At 40.0% G+C, this 16960-nt stretch overlaps 3 protein-coding genes across 5 annotated transcripts in view; all 3 read right to left on the bottom strand.

Moving 5' to 3' along the window:
• The window catches only part of bdh1 (3-hydroxybutyrate dehydrogenase, type 1), a 7004-nt gene extending 4642 nt beyond the window's left edge, over window positions 1–2362 (bottom strand). Inside the window, exons 1-4 of the mRNA XM_014002154.1 lie at window positions 2077–2362; window positions 1659–1769; window positions 1287–1428; window positions 1057–1209 (exon numbers count right to left, since the gene is read on the bottom strand). Coding sequence (XP_013857608.1) covers window positions 1057–1209; window positions 1287–1428; window positions 1659–1769; window positions 2077–2289 — 619 coding nt within the window. The 5' untranslated portion in view covers window positions 2290–2362. The remainder of the gene's footprint in view (window positions 1–1056; window positions 1210–1286; window positions 1429–1658; window positions 1770–2076) is intronic.
• A 758-nt stretch (window positions 2363–3120) lies between these two features.
• gyg1b (glycogenin 1b) lies at window positions 3121–10807 on the bottom strand. 3 transcript variants are annotated; one of them, XM_014002156.1, is made up of 8 exons: window positions 10701–10807; window positions 9494–9629; window positions 9245–9419; window positions 8976–9138; window positions 5939–6065; window positions 4454–4670; window positions 4166–4207; window positions 3121–3863 (listed from the first exon to the last, which is right to left on the bottom strand). In XM_014002156.1, exons 1-8 carry the CDS (start codon window positions 10705–10707, stop codon window positions 3717–3719), a joined length of 1014 nt encoding a protein of 337 aa, XP_013857610.1. In that variant the 5' UTR covers window positions 10708–10807; the 3' UTR covers window positions 3121–3716. The 3 variants fall into 3 exon arrangements, with proteins under 3 accessions (XP_013857610.1, XP_013857611.1, XP_013857612.1); XM_014002157.1 differs by having other exon boundaries at window positions 3121–3860; XM_014002158.1 differs by lacking the exon at window positions 4166–4207.
• Window positions 10808–12252: 1445 nt separating this feature from the next.
• cpb1 (carboxypeptidase B1 (tissue)) overlaps window positions 12253–16960 on the bottom strand; it is a gene marked incomplete in the record, with an annotated part of 8009 nt that continues 3301 nt past the window's right edge. The window contains 3 exon segments of the mRNA XM_014002152.1: window positions 12253–12597; window positions 12839–12923; window positions 15109–15311. Coding sequence (XP_013857606.1) covers window positions 12410–12597; window positions 12839–12923; window positions 15109–15311 — 476 coding nt within the window.

Genomic DNA, 16960 nt, shown 5'->3' with positions numbered 1-16960 from the left:
CTTTAAGGCCCTGTCACACTACGTTTTAGCCAACTTATAAAATATTTTTTGTCTAATTTACAAATAAAAGTTATATATTTGACCAATTTGTTTTCATTCCAGTATGTACATGCCTAAAAGAGGTTTCCAGTTGATTTTTTAAATTCCATCTTCAACGTAGATGTCTTTAAAATTTTCCTAAGTTGGCAAAATCTGTCTAAAACATAGTGTGACAGGGCGTTCACCAGGAGGAATTTCACCATATTGTTAATTATTTTATTTGGACAATCTGATTTCTAAAGATAAACAATACGATCAAAGATAAAACTCATGTAATTGTGTATGAAAATGTTTGTAAATTAGCGGGGAGATTTGGGGCACCACCTGAAATCTTGCTTAGGGCACCAAATAGGCTAGGCCCGGCCCTGGCCAGAGACGTTTACACTGCTGGGCAAATAATTTAAAGTCAAGATGAAATCAAACTAGATTACTACTCTTTTATGACTTGTAGTATCCTACGCATCACCTATGTGCAAATAGATATGTCAATAAGAAAACAGTAGGCACGGGAGCATTTCCTGGATGAGTACATTGTTAATTACTCTTTGGAAACCTGAATATGAAAAGACTAAAACACCTTTATTCTATTATGCAGAGTTGTCTCCACCAGTAACAACCACTCCAGCGGGTATCAACTTACATACCTTCTTCAGGGAGTCATGAATTAGTCATTATTCTACAGTGTCAAACATGTTCTCTTTAAATTATCTCCGTTTTGAACATTTCACTTCACATTTCAAGAAAGGCAAAAAGTTAGAAATCGTCTTTCGATAAATCGATTAAAAAAATAAAATAAAATAAACCAGCACTAYTAAAATTATAAGTTAACTGGTTAGCTGAACGGTTAGGTTTCAAACTGGAATCCTAACCATCTTTATAATCACTCACTAAAAACCTGAGACTAAGGTGCTCGGAAGATTTTTGTACTCTGGACCTGGGGTTTTGGACAGAATAAAAAGTCGCTATTACATAATTGTGTTAATAAGTAACATACGGTCAAATTTTTCAGCGGCTTACCTTTAGCCCTGCGGATTAATGGCAGAACCGCTTTGGTGACCCTGATGGTGCCCCAGAGGTTGACCTCTGACACCTGTTTGTAGGTGTCCATGGAGGTAAACTCCACCTCCCCGAAGGCGGAGATGCCGGCGTTGTTCACCACAGCCCACAGACCTGAGTCAAGAGAGACCCATCCAAGATGACATTATTTAAAAAAACTGGTTTCTGATGCACCGAAAAGAGCTGTTTACCTCTTTGCGAGTCCTGCAGGTTGTCTTCGATAAACTCCGCGGCCTTTTTCACCTGCTCGTCGCTGCAGACGTCCAGCTGCACCACYTTCATGCGATCCGAATGCAACTCTTCAAGCTCCTTTGCACCTTCTCCGTCTGCATCCTGAGAGAGTGACATCACTGACTCTGACATCTTAAAGTCCATTTTTGTTTAATTAAAGCCGTCCAAATAAAGTGTTTTATTTTGGAGTTGCTTCAATCTCATATGAATTCAAACTGCTTTGAAGTCACCTCAATAAAGTCAAGTTTTTGCAGCTTTCAGGTTACCTTGAAGGTATGATCGTGCATGTTTTTTCCACTTTTTTTGACAAATGAAGCATTGTGTATAGCTACCTTTAAAAGACATCCAGCAAAAACTGTGAAGCCATGTGAGTGCAGATGTTTGGCGAGTGCAAAACCAAATCCACAGTCACAGCCAGTAATAAACACAGCTTTTCCTTTCACCTGAACAGAGGAGCAGAACACAGTGAGGCAGGCAGATACACACCACAGCAGGGCTTATGTAATAGAAAACAGTTTAAAACAGAGTTTTACACATGTTAAGACTAGTATGGACTGACTGTCTTCAAAATTTACAGCAGCTGAGGGACTTTTACCTCTCACTAATGCACTGTTCTAACAACTTTATAACTTTTAAGTCTTAGAGTTGTACTTTTTAGAAATAGACTATTACTAAAATGTTTAAGACAAATTATTAACGCGTGCATAACACGCATTTCCGTACAGAAACCGACACACTCGGTGACCTTACCTTCACCAATCCTCTGGGAATTCGAGGCGTCGCGACGTACAGAACAAAACCTGCGTATATTACCACAATGCACTCTGTTACACTCGTTTCCGGTAGTCCCACCATCCTCATGAGCGCGTTCAGGAGAGCCGGCAGTCCAAACCCCAACACGATGGTGAGGAAGACTGAAAAGGACACCAGAACCACCACTTGGAACACGGACTGTGAAGCCATCTTGATGGAAGTGTTTACTTTCGTGACAGAACGGGCTGCATCTCCCCAACGGAGCGGGGATGACGGCACGGTGGGGCACGCCCTCCGCTTCCGTAAAAAAAAAAAAAAAAAAGGATTACTTTTTGACTTTTGTAAAATATACGGTCATATTAAACAGTGGGCAGTGATTTCTTTTTCTTAGTGCGTTTACCATGTCCCCACCCTGCAGAGGGGAGACAAATAATTAAATCCAGCAGATTTTAACGGGATGCAGCAAAACCGGAAGTGTCTGGATGGGAGTCATCTCGTCTTGAACACATCTTTTTAAACATCCAATCACACCAAATGCCTTTCCCACAGAATTTACCTAAAACATTTAAACGGATTTTTTTTCTCTTTTTTGCATTTAACAATAAGTACGCCTTTTACTAAATCTATATTCTTGTATAATATTTTTGTACCACTAACAATCTGATCAAACAGTGGAATATTGAAAATAGGTCTCAATAGCTGCATAGTCTGGCATATATATATATATATATATTCCTGTGCTTGGGAATCTTGAAATTATAAACAAGTCCTTTTGTCTGGCTTTGGGATTTTTGAGTTTCTGTAAAGGTTTTTGGTTATCTTGCACACTGGAAACTTARGATATGGTCATTTCATTTAATTACTCCTAAGCAAGGGTTTAACATTAGTGCTGCAAGTTTTGACAAATAAAACTAAAAACAAAAGAAAATCTGCTAATTGTTTTTTTAGACTTCATATTCCACTTGAATTGGCCAAAAGAACAAATACTAATAGTAATAAAAGAACAAATAATAATAGTAATAATAAGTGTCACACACTTTAGCACATTTAATAGTTTTATTTCCACGTGAATATCAGCCAACAATCTGGTCAGTTAAAATTGAAAAATTCTACCCAATCACCTACAGGAAAGCAGCTGATTGTAAACAGGATGGTAGCAGTGCAGAGCAAAACTCTTAAGGCACTAAAGTTCTAGAGCTTGTTTGACTAAATGAGTCTCAAACAGTACTGTAAACATTTTTTCAACTTTTCAAAAACAAAGCTTAAGTTCAGAAAAAAATGCATTAATAAAACTGCAGTACAAAAAATAAGTACACAAGTGACTGCAAAAAAAAAAAAAAAAAACTCAAGAGCATCAACATGAAAAAAAAAACTGAAGATTTTAACAACTCTGGGGAAAAAAAAAAAAAAGTGACGTAAACTTGCCCTTTTCTTCAGAGAATCAAGGCGAACTAAATGACCAGCAATGATAGAATTTGTCTGTCATTTTAATGCATTTTTTTCAGAAAACAGGTGAAATGCTGGGAGAGATTGGTTCATTTTTATTTAAGAAATAAACCTGAAACCAAGCAACTTTTGAAAAGACGTAACCATTTGTTAGACTGCAAGTGCTTCTYATTTTCTGCATCGATCCCTTTTCATTTGAGGAACGTGTCAAGCTTTTTCTGGATATTATCAAACGAGTCCATTCCCATGTAGTCGGCCTGACCTTGCTCCCATTGCTCCTTTCGTTGTACAGATGACCTCTCCGGTTCTAGGGGTGCATGCGAAGCGCTGCTCTCCTGCTGAAGAGAGAAACGTAAAAATTGGTAACTTGACAGTTGACTTGATTCAGACTGCACCAACGGGACCAAAACCACACAAACACCCCGCACCTCCAAAATTAGATTAACCATTATTTGTTGAAGCAAAAAACACACCGTGTACTAAAACACACCGTGTACTAAAACACACCATGTACCAAAACATCGTGTTCCATTTCTGCATTAGCCACAGGCAAACACACCAATGCTGATTACAGATTTAACTGTAATTACGTAGTAAACCAGRTGCACACAATCATTCACAAACCCAATCGTCTCCATACCTGTACAGTCTCAGTAGTGACTGTTGTGTCACTTTCCTGGGACTTTGACATTAACAGAAAGACAGAAAGAGGCAGAAAAAAAAATTACATGTATTGACATGCAGTTTGTAGAGGAACAGCCACCATTTGCAAGTTAGCCCAGTAAAAGCAGATCTACCATCTAAAATAAAGCAGCAGAAGATACCCTCCCACCTTCAACATGTACAGTCTGCCCTCTAAACTAAGCTGCTCAAAAATTCAAGGTTACAGACATTTCATTCAAGAATGTACAACGCAAAGTAAATTCACCTCCAAACATCCAGAGACAAAAGGCTTGTCTCCATACTGCTCCTGCAGCATYGGCACCACAGCGCTGGCGTACAGGGTCCACCAGTCCAGGAGGAAGGCTGGCTGTGTGGGGGCCTCTTGCATTCCCCCGCAAAGTTGTTTTGTTTGGGGGTCGAACGTGTAGGTCCATGGCTTGGTTTCCCCGAGGAAGTGGACCACCTTCGCATTGTCGCCAAATCTGGAAGTGCAAGCAAAATTTGACCCACATTTGATTGCAGCAAATAGTTGAAAATACTATACAGTCACATGCCATTTTACTCAAAATACCATTTTAGTAGGGGTGCAGCAATTGTAGTTTTCAGGTTGGTCAGTTTTTTTTTTTTTCCATAAAAGTCTGACCTGCTGATTCTGATTTAAATAACTGACACTGTCAGGTGGTATAAAGGTCACAATGCCCCTTCAGTGTTCCAGTCTTTATTGAAAAAGCATTCAATACCCTTGACAGCGCTCACAGCAGAACAAGAAGGGGACAGTGGATGTTTTTCAGAGCTTTGGAGGTAGACAACTCCTTCTTTTCCAAGTATTGGCCAATCTCTCAAAATTAAGGAAATCAGCACTCCTAATTTTAATTGTACTTCTAATGCCAGTCATTTTAGGAGTTTGTTTAAAATGCATGACTTAATCTAAAATACTGCTTTAAAAAATGAGTTTGAGTTTTAACACTTAAACCAAATTAAGAGTCAATAAACTGAACATCCAAGGTTTTCCTTGAAGCCATACAATTCAGAGAGCTTTACCAAGAAGTCCAAGTTGAACTGGCTCAGTACGGCTGAAACAGCTTTTTGAAAAGTCTAACAATATTGAATCTGATACACAGCAGATTTTTAAAGTAAACCTTACAGATATTACAAACTCTGGTTGGCAAACAGCCAGGTAAAAACAAAATCCATCCCTGTGGGGGTTTGTTGCGCATCTTTTGCCAGACCTTCGAATCGTTGTTGACAGCCACCAACAACTAAAAACATGTTTACCAAGCTGGTGATCAGTGCCTGGGTGCCAGGAAATACCAAACTCAGAAGCTCATTAATGCTGCTTGTTTCTATGCTGAGARGTGCAGACATGCTGATGCAGTGGAAATGGGGGGGGGGGGGGGCTTAAGGCAATGCACAATGACCAGCCCAGGACGGAAACATAAAGAGGTCCTTAAATAAAGCAAATCTATTTCAGGCGTGGTATCAGCTGTTGAGTCCGAACACTTCACCCGGAGCAGAGGACTGCAGGGTGACGCTCCAGCTGACTGGCTGCAATTTTACTGCTCATCTTTTAACTCACCACTTCGAGGTCATGTCACAATGTGACTACTCTATCATGTGATCAGGTGTCTGCTTACAGCGAGCGCACATCCCGTSTGGGTCATTTTGCACATGTAAATATAAATTCTGACGAAGAGTACTTTAAGTTTTTAAAGCCTCCACATGACTCAAGACATAACCTGTGAACACTTACTGCTTGAATGCTGGAAGGTAAGTGTAGATGGCTATGCTGCTGAGGTTGTAAATGAAAGGGAGATGTTTTGATATGTCAGCTGTTGCCCAGTYGCTGAAGAAGCCATTCAAAACACCTTGGTCTCCTCCTGCAGATAAAGAACACAGGATTAAAATAAATAAAAATAAGTCAAATTTGCACAAGTGTTTCTACATCAATAAAAATGGGCCAACTGATAGAACGAGATTTCCTTAGATAACCAACTATTACATTTTATCCTGCAATATTTGCTTGTCTAAATTCTGGACTGAAACTCTGCCAAGTTTCCTCAAGATTGAAAATGGTGGATCATGCCACAGGCACAACATGAGAAGTTTTAAGGGAACCTTCAGTGCTGTGCTACTCCTGAGCCCCCCCATCATGTGTTCATAAGACAAAGAGCAATACTAGGCTTTCAGAAGTTTTTGAAGCATTTGAATGAGCTTGATGCTCACCAAGCACATTTCAGAAGTGTTTAACGAAACCTTTTTGCCATGTCACTATGAKGTTTGTGATTGAATGGGTGCAGTCAAGAGAAAACACCTGTGGAAAGTAGATAATTGATCTTTCCACTTCAAGTAATTAGACYTGAAGGCATGCAGAAACAGATGTTCCCACGGATTAAGCATCRATTGGTGTATACATTTGAAATTACTTCGATTTGTCAGACGCTGCAAATAAAATTGAGTTATCTTATAGACCAACCCACAAAACAATGCAGACAAGTTTCAAAAATTCATCCAACTATTCAGCTGCAATCAGCTTGAACTAATAYGAGTAGACATGAGTATTTAAGTTTCCTTCCTGCTGGTGAACACTACCCTCTGGATGAACACTCATTTTAAAGTCTGCACTCTGGTTGCCTCGGGGTCCGACTCTAGGGCTGCAGGACCAGTGGTTTGTCGACYAGTCTAGAACCAAGACAACGAGCTGCATAAACAGAACAGTTTTGGGTGCATTTAAAACACAAGCAGGTCCACTTAAGTGCTCAAGTACAGTACAGCCAATTTGAGACTCATGTTTACAAATTTTATRCCTGCTAGTGATGTGCCAGAGTACCAATTTTTATTTTTAAAAAACAAAAAAAAAAGGGGCTGTTTCTTAGCCAACTTGATTGATCCACTGCACAAGTTTGGGGAAAACTTGACAAAATGGATAAAATATTTAAAAAAAAAAGTCCTGTAACACTGCAGAAGCCACAGAGCATCTCAGTTTAAAAAAAAAAAGTTGAACATAGTCTCCACTGAGGATTTCAAAACTCAATATAGGACTGAGGAGCTTCATTTTGAGGGGATGAGCAGAGCTCAGCAAGAGTGCATCTAACCCTGCATGTTTGTCTTGGCAACAGACTGCAYGAGAACCACAGATGCAAACCTACAGCCTCTGGGTGCAGCCATTTATCATTTTCAGAGCAGTTCCATACATCCCTTTGTTACAGATTATATGAAGCTCTTTCTGCAGAGGTGAAAAGGTCATAGCAACGGCTACTCATGCCCTAGTGCATRTGAGAAGAACTTCCATGGCTATAAATAAGCATGCATTGCATTTACAGACACCAGCTCCATTGAAATACTGAAAAGCCCATTAATGCCATTGAATTACTTTTAATTGAGAAAAATGGTGGGGGAGGAAAAAAGTCTCATACGTAGTTGTGTTTGCAGTGAGCAGATGACCTGCCAACAGACACGTTGCAGCCAAAATGAGTCGGGTGCTTGAAAGTGTTGGCCTRTTTAAAGTAAACTAATTGGTTTTTCTAAAGAACTGCCCCTGATGGAGTCTGTCAGTGTCGCACACACTGACACACACAGAAAGGCTTCTTTACCAACAAAGACCCAGAAATTCCAGGCTCAACTATAAATTGCATTTTGTTTATTCCATAACTGCTCCGCTGACCAAACTTGGAAAAGTCCCAATGGGATAGATTCTTTTGTAAAAAGCAACTTTTAAGCTTTTTACAACCAGCCGTACGGTGGTGCTCTCACAACCGTACATCGTTCGTGAACAGGTGTTCCAACAAGTTGTAAAAAAAAAAAAAGGTCATTTTAAAAAAAACAGTGAACACTTTCAATTATATGAAGCTTCTGAAACTTTACTATGGCAGTGAGTTTGTCAAGTGAAGCAGTACAAATTAGACACAGCTGGARCCTGTTAATGATAGTATTGCTGGGACCAGTTTCACACATTCACTGCAGGACTGAGCAGGAATAAGGAAACATGCAAAATTGTCCAAAAACAGGAGGTTTTGAGAGAAGGAGACCAGAGCTGCCAGCACCATGATCTTTTTTTAGCCACGGAACCAAAAATCTGTAGCCAGCAACTGTTGAGCCACATTACGCTTCATAAAAAAAAAAAAAAAAAAGTGTCTGAATGTTAACCAGTGCAAACACAGTGTAAACAGCCTCCCCTACAGAGCTCCTCCGAGAATAACTTGAGCTAGAAAGTCTGACAGAGGGYCTTGTGTCCAGGAACTGGGCATGATCGACCTTACTTAGAACTGAAGATAAACCTCACTTTACATCATGTTGGATTAAACCAGATTAACGCTCAAGTGTTCAAAGGATAAGTCTGGAATAAAGCAATCATATCATTGGGCAGCAGTAAATTGTTTGAGGAATTTACCATGGAGTATTAAGTTATGGTGAAGCAGCATTACACCTAARAGTCAGCTGACTTTATTTTTTGGTTTTAAGCCCACTTACATGTCTTTCCCCCCAATAGCACATGGAATTACTGCAAAAACTTAATTTTTGGAACAGCGATGCTTCCTCTTAACATGGGAAATGCCAGCTGAAAATGACTATAAAAGCTTACAGTTTTAAAAGGAATGAACATCACAGACAAACCTGAATTTGTTCCAGAGTGTGCAACTGTGCAAAAGTGGTTTTAGTCAACTACACCAATACACACTAAACTTACATGGGATTTTTGTAGACTTTAGCTTTTCAAAGTCACTCAAACAGAACCAGTTAAAGGGTTAAGGGAGGCAAGTGAATATAATAAAGTATTGCTCTCCTCCTACCATCAAAGCTGCCCTTTTCTGTGCAAAACTTCAGCAGTTTGCCATAAGTCTCCACGGAAGGCCGAAAAACAAACACGCCAGAGTTGAAGCAGTCAGGCCAGCCGGGGTCAGGAGCAGCCGACAGTTCCTCTCTGTCAAACAACTCGTCTATGTTGGAAAGCACCTAGGATGCAGATCCAAACAAGGACAAACAGGCTGATGTTTTATGTCAATTCTTAAAAAAAAAAAAACAGCTCTTTGGAGCTTTTGTGCGAACACCCGAGTCTCACCAGAGTGTCTGCATCCATGAACACACACTTGGAGTACTGTGTGAGAGTCCAGCAGTGGAGCTTCGTTAAGGTGACRCCCAGATCAGGCCTCTTCATCAGGGCCAGGTGAGCCGTGTCACCACTGTCCATCACGTTCACCAAAATCACGTCATCGTAGATCCTCCTCAGCGCAGATCTGACAAATCACACAAAATGTCACAATTAAAAAAACAGGAAAGAGCTGCTTTAAATTCAGCAACTTTTACTTACTGGCAAGGCTCTGACAGCTGTGGGCCAATGAGGACCACCAACGTCTTGGATGTGTGGTGGTTACGAAGGGACTTGCCCAGAACCAAAGCACCCCGAGCATAGCTGTCATTGGTAGCCAACGTCACAAAGGCCTGATCTGCAGGAAATGATCAGAACAGCCAATTACACACGAGACAAAACTTAGCAYGACAAACCGCTTAAAAYTAAAACTCTGGTAATTACTGAAAGATTTAATTTGCATTTATGTATTTTAGTCATTTGCAGCGTTAGCACCTATACAGCTCAGACTGAATAACCTGTCAGCTTCCTGCTAAASCACATTGCTGAACAGTGATTCACCTGTGGGATGAAATAAACTGGGATGATTAGGTCAGCTGGGATGTGAGAGAGAATGTAACATGTGGTTCAGGATGAGACTCACATGAGCCATTCGTGCAAAAAAAATAATAAAAAGAAGTGTAACGTCAAAGAAAATAAAAACCACAAGTAGGGTGCAGGCTTGGAGTCAAATAGGGAGGGAAAAAAAWTAAAATCTGGGCCAGTTAGAACAATGGTCCCCATTACCAGAGCATGCCAGGAAAAGTTTGCTTCTCTGGCTGCACACAGCACCACACCCCCTTGTCTCAATTGGTGAAACCAGTCTGGTGCTAATGCCTTCAGCTTAATCAGGGGTGGAAGAGACTTGAAGATAAAACAAGCAGTGATTTTAGCAGTCCAGACTGAACAGGCCTTCTGTTCYGACTTCAGAGAACAATTTCCAGAAAACATTTCTCTCAAAGTGGAGCACTTGAGGTGAGGAATGCAGCAGCTGCGGTTTTAAAAACTAAAAAGACCCAAAAAGGTCATCTGTTATAAACAAAATAAAAGTATCCTCATGGTTTAATAAAGCAGTGATTTCTAGTAACATATGGAAAACAAGAAGAGTTTTACATTCCTTCTAGTCATTTATAGAAACTTATGTCAAAGGAATTTTGATGCTAAAATAAACATAAAATAGGGACAAAATAGACACAAAGTTAAATAAAAGTCATGTCTTAGCTGCTGTCACACAAACCCAACAACAAATCAAACATCGACGCCGAACTTCAAAGAAAAACAAACCATTTAAGTCCGCGAGACTTTTTTTTTTTTAAACTTTGCCCCTCAAAACATGCCTGCGGGTCACGACAGCTTTGTTGTTTTTGTTTACCCCGACAGATTTACATACCTGCCATGGCTGAAGTCGAAGCTACTCGCTGCGTAGCCCAGACTGGAACACGGCAGCTTTGAGAGGAGAAAAGAGCTGACTGCACAGACAGAGGTGAATTTATACCGCTGTGGCAGCCAGGTCACGTGACTGTCCTCCTCCTCACACCCACCTGCTCCCAATATGATCCCTCACACACGGACGCGCGCGCGCGCACACACACAGAGTAAACTTAGCAGTTTAAATGTGCATAAAAACACAATGAGCTGCTCATTTATATACATCATTCAGGTAAATACATGCAAAATACCTTCGTAATCATTTTATTAATGATGCCTAACGAGATATGAACTGAAATCAAGATAATTTGCAATGAAATGATAATAAAACGAAAAACAATATTTGGCGCCATCTTGTGGTGGCAGCTGCAGGATGCTGCCATTGAGCAGCATTTWTTTTATTTTATTTATTTAGCCCGTGTTTTGTATGTGTGTCTGTTACCTAAATATGTTATAAACCACTGGACAGATTTTAATCGATGAGTGCACAACTGATCTTTTTTTTTTTTGAGTCAATTAAATCTAAGATGAAATGATCAACATAAGCCATCACAAAAGTGTCCAAAGCTAAGTTACTTTTACAGATGTTGAGCTAAAATTTGATGTGGCAGTAGCTGAGAGTCATTCCCAACACGTACTTGGAGCATGACATTGTGCAACATTACCTGACATGTGCCTGTCATTTTCATGATTTCACCAAACATGGCCACAAATGTATCCTTTCACAGCAGAAAAAAAAAGTTCTCAGTCTAAAACTCTGGCATGGAAAGGTGGTGCACAATATCCATTCTTCCACTGCATGTTAGGCCTTTGAGTTTTAGAAGGTCTTCAYGTCACGTTTCAGGGCTCAAGTGGTGAATCAGAACATTTAAAGACTTTCAGATGCAGGAAGTGGAGGGATTTATTCTATTCTAACAGCATTTTTGAATTAACATTTGTAACTGTTTTCACTTGACTGTGCTGCTGCCAAGAAATGATATAACTATAATGAAAACTTGCAATATTGTATTATTTATTATCTCACGAACACAATTCTGCACACTTTTTTTTTTTTACCTCGGTTTTGTGTGCCAGAGGAGTTACGTTTCCCGCTGACCGTGGGCCTTTTATCGCCCCACTCAGGCAGATGCTTGGCAGAGAAGACACGCTGCCAAGGAGAGCTCTGTTGGTTGTTGCGTACTGTGGAGCTGGACTGAAATCCTCAAAGGCAGATCACCCCCCCCCCCCCACACACACACACACACTTCTAAAACACACACACCTACACAACCTCCCTCTGACTGGAATAGTGCCATCTGCACAAGAAGGATCATTATGCTTCAATACAGAAATTAGAATCTAAACCACAAACTTAGCTTTTTTTTAAAATAAATCTAATACATCTTGCCTGACGTTTTGCTGACAAGTTGCAAAATGTGAACAATATTGTAGTTTTTCTTTGTCTTTAATAATGAGGATCTGTGCATCAAACACAATATCATGGCATGCACATGATAAAAAAGAGAGATTCAGCATGTGGGGATGGATCATTGATTTTATTGTTTGCACTCATCTTGACGTTCTGTCAAACACAGCGAGAAAACATGGCGGGTGGTGCCCGTGTCCATGGTTACRGGCCGAGGATGGCTAGGAGGGGTTGGAAGGGCTGGGGGCAGGGGTCTCGGCTGCTCCCTAATAGAGGTTCTCCTGCACGTGGGCRGCGATGTACTTGACGGCGAGCATGGTCTCCTCGCATGTGGGTTTGATCTGGGACTCGGGCAGCAGGAAGCCGTAACGRCCGGTGTCTCGCAGCTCGAAGGTGTAGGAATATTTCACTCCCAGGTCGTAAGCCCAGTCATCAGAGCCTCCTGCAGCGGGGTCTGAGGGCAAATGAGCAGAGAGGGATTGTTATTCAGAACATTTTTTCTTTTTTTTTTTTACATCTATTGCTTTGATTTGCTTTGATGATGGATTTTTGTTTTGTCTCTGGAGGGGCCAGCCTCTGCGTAGAGACGTGTGCGTCACAAACACATCAAATGCTCGATACTACACATGCAAATAACTATCAAGCTTTCATCAGATGCATCATTTTGTATTTAAGGACCAGCAGGAACTACTCACAGATAGTGGTAGCTCCAGGTCCACTGGTGTAGGGAGTACCATGCAGACCCTCCAGAGCAGCAGCAGCTCCCAGGGCAACCTTCAACTATAATACAGGAAGGAAACAGAAAATAAATATGTATTAGGGCAATTTGGCTTTTTACGTGAAGGTAAACAACATTGGCCAGCGTACATTTCTTGTCTCATCATGAAAGAAATTGAAAAAAATGAGTGTATGGTCAAGTAAAATGTTTTAAAAGACAGACAGAGATGGATACATTTGTTGGTACCTTTCCACAATAATTAAAGCAACTCAACCAATGTGACAGGCCAAAAGGCTCCAGTTTTGCCTCTTAAGTTCCAGAAACTTTGACGCTTGGTGAATATCTGTCTGGCTTTTTTTTAATTCTGTCAACAATAGTGGAGCCATCCTGGGTCTTCTTCCACAAAGTCCTATGATTCAAAATGCAACAGATGGAGTGATCATAAAGTGGTGTGCCTTGACCATAAAGTTCCTTGGCTCAAAAAAAAAAGGTAAGCAGGCCCTCTGGACGGGTTCTTATTTGATGAAATGTTTCCATCTCTCATTCAAGAGGCTTGAAACGTTACATTAAAGTGCCTGTGACATCAAATTTTTGTAACACATGAATGCATTTTTAGAAAGAGGACTTTGATAAAATATTGCAAAAGAAATTTCATGTCGCTGAGATGAACAGCTGTTGAGATATTTGCTTGCAAAGAAAAAGGAAGTGATGTCAAAGGGGAATGTCTGCATGTGAACAGAGCTTTACCAACAACCCAGACTGTGGAGAAGAATCTGATGTTTCTTAAGATTATTTTGAGTCTCTATCAGGGAGATGAAGAAGAGTCAGAGTTCAAATAMTATTGTTTCAATAAACAAAGAMCARAGASTTTTCTTTGTTMAAGAGYTCCCCTTTGATGTCACTTCCTGTTTCACTTTGGCTGAGCCAAGTTCAAAAGAAAATATACCAGTTATGGGACAAAATGAGTTAAATCATGTGCATTATTCTAACTTTCTTAAATATAAAAATGTTGTCTTTGATTTTTTGTATTTGAAGAATATGCATGTCACAGGCATGCAAATATATTATATATAGAACTGTTCAGATAAAGCTGACTGAAGATGGTCTTGTATCTTTTACCTTTAACATCTATAATTTTCTTTCKGAGCTCCTCTCACCTCTGCTTTCTCTGCTCCAATTTGTGCACAAAGATACCAAACTACTCAGTTTGTTCCCTTTAGATAGACTGAATGACCATCCAAAAACTACTAATGATATTAATGCAAAGATGAAAAGTCTCTTTGAGAATACCAACAAACAGTTCAAGGTTCAACTGAACCATTTGTCAGAAGACATAAAGCAATAGATTCAACAAGCTGTAAGGATACCAACAAAATTTTCTGCCTCTGCACATGTCCCCCCCTTCTGCATCTGTCGAACTTGATCAAACAAAACAATACTTTTCATTATTACAAAAATAAAAATCCAGCAAAAGGCTTCAGGGAGAAATTGCAGGAGGAAATGAAACCCTCGGAGAAATGCACGAGCAGGAAATGATTTTTCTAAGGTCACATAGGAGTTACGGTGGATCCCCGCGGTTCTTTTGTTCTGTAAAGTGTYGGCGGAGAGCCTTAAATCCCAGGCGAGCCGTAGAGGGGGCAGAGGTGTGTGATCTGCCTCGGTTAGTGCGAGAGCCATGGAGCACAKGGGTGTGTGAGCGTTACATGTGCAGCCCCACCTCGGACACCCCAGTGAGAGGTAAAAGAGCCATGCGAGCCATGGGAGTCTGTGGCTAAATGGGGCCCATAGATGATCGGGCTTAAAGGTACTCACTGCAAAAAGCCTGGTTAAAAAAAATATATATATATAATTTTTTTTTTGTCATATTGATGTTCAAATGTCCTTAAATAGCAATTTTTTAACCTATGGAAACAGCCAAAATGAATGAAAATAGGTCAACAATGGTAACTTCCATGGGTTTTTTGCTAGTTTATTTTAAATGATTGATTCTGAAGGCCCAGCAGGGCAGTGGTGGGAGCTGTCGCCTCACAGCCAGGTCTCAGATTAACCTCCCAGCCTGTGTGGAGTTTGTATTTTTCGTCTTGTGCACGTGTGAGTTTTCTCTGAGAACTCGGAATGAAAAAAAAAAAACGTGTAAAGAAATCTGAGGGTTGGAATTTTGATTTTCAACAAAGACATGAAAGCATAAATCTCATGTATTAGACACACGAACGTGTTAAAAAGCATACGTGTTAGTCTTTGACTCACCAGCTCACTGTGGTCTGCAGCCAGCCCATACTTGTAGGAGTATGGGAAAAGCAGCAGCTGAGAGTAAGAGTGCATGGTGAGGTAGGCCTTGATGGTGGACTTGTTCCTTCGGATGAAGTCGGCCACGTTCTTCACCTCAATCTCTGACTCAGGAGAGTAGCCACAGAAGGTGTCACTGCAGGGGTTACTGGAGGCTCCGAGGGCTGCCGCGACAATTCAGAAAACAATTTATAACGAGAAAGAACAAATTAGCAAAACTAGACAAAATATGGCGTGACTGCTGAGCACTAAATAACTTTACTGAAATTTAATGAAGCTGTTGTTAAATTTAAAAAAGCATAGACCTAATTTCCAGTGGGCCACAGTTTGTTTTGACTTCCTGCCTCTTTAAAAGGGWCATACTGTGCAAAATCCAGTTTTTGTTTTGTTGTGTGCTTGGAATTTTTTAATTTAGTCTCTCCAGGTGAAACATTGAYATTTTTKTATTCTGTTTGGGTCATATTTTTCAATCCATTCAGTYTCTCTGTTTTCAGTTATGTTTTCTGAACAGTTATGTCAAACATATTTATGACAGAACTTAATAAGGTCTGAACTTACCAACTACAGTTCAGTCATCTTCATTCTCCTCTGGTTCTGGGTCAGACTCTGCCTCCAACATGTAAGTCTGGATGGACAAGTCTGCCCWTGTTAACATCTTTTAATTCATTTGTAAATRAAARGTTTMTGSGCTCCACTTTGGAAGCTGGAGGGAGGTGGGRTGTTGGATTTAAAGAGACAGCCTAAAAACTAGTTGATCTGAGACACACCTCAGACAAGGGATTAAAAAAAGGAACTGGAAATTTTAAAATAAGGAGGACTTCAGAACAAAGCATCATAGTTCCACTTTAAACCGACCCTAAAACATATTTAAAAGCATGATGTGTCCACTTTAAAGCCTCTCAAACACTGCAGGAGTTTCAAATGTGCATAGTAGGGCATTGAAACGATTAAAATTGCTGTCTTCTTTCATTTGAGGGCGGGCCAGGTAATTGATTGACAACAAAACCAGCTAATCAGCTCTGCGCTTTGGTCTGGGATCACAGACATGCGGCCAATCAAATTCCCCATAAAATGATGGGTTGGTTTTGGGTGGGGGAGCTTGTAAACAGGACAGAAAATGAATGTTAAAATGTATTAAGAAAAAAAAAACATAACAGACACTTTACAAAAGCATCTAGGGAGCAAATTAATACAAATTATAATAAGATAAACAACAACAACAACAACAACAACAACAACAACAACAACAACTGAATTTTAGATTTTCAGTTATGCACACATAAATATATTCCAAATTGAAACCACACTCCATACCATTTGGTGGCGGTAATACACACCAAACATTTTTTGCCAAACACCAAAAAAAGTCCAGAAGATGAAGACAAGATGATGCAAAGTACATATGAATAACACGTGTTTTGCATTTCTTGGACTAAAACTAAAATTGCTTTAAATTAATTACTGTGAAGTGTTTTGAGTGCTTCAAGACAAGGAGCAGTGATTTTTCTGAYGAGGAAATGTCAGAAGAGGATTGTTGCYGTGCCTGAGCCRCCATTTTGGATTATTTGGACTACRCTTTTGGTCACAAAAAAGGCCATATTCTTCATCAAAAGTAAGACAAAAATGTTTTATATTCTGCTGCTGCTGGTTTAAGGCTGTGTAGACGTGAATGCTYTGAAAAAAGAAAGAATTTATTTATTTTTTATCTGATTTTGATTGTGTTTGGTGGCTGCACGAGCCCCAGCGTTGGTTCAAATTGCTGACTATTGATAATTTTAAGCTGGACATTTTATTCAGGTTAAGAGGTTAAAGT

This window comes from Austrofundulus limnaeus, unplaced genomic scaffold, assembly GCF_001266775.1.
Source record: "Austrofundulus limnaeus strain Quisiro unplaced genomic scaffold, Austrofundulus_limnaeus-1.0 Scaffold12, whole genome shotgun sequence".
NCBI classification, from domain to species: domain Eukaryota; kingdom Metazoa; phylum Chordata; class Actinopteri; order Cyprinodontiformes; family Rivulidae; genus Austrofundulus; species Austrofundulus limnaeus.
Note: the sequence above shows the minus strand (reverse complement) of the source record. Positions and strands in the feature narration are given on the sequence as shown.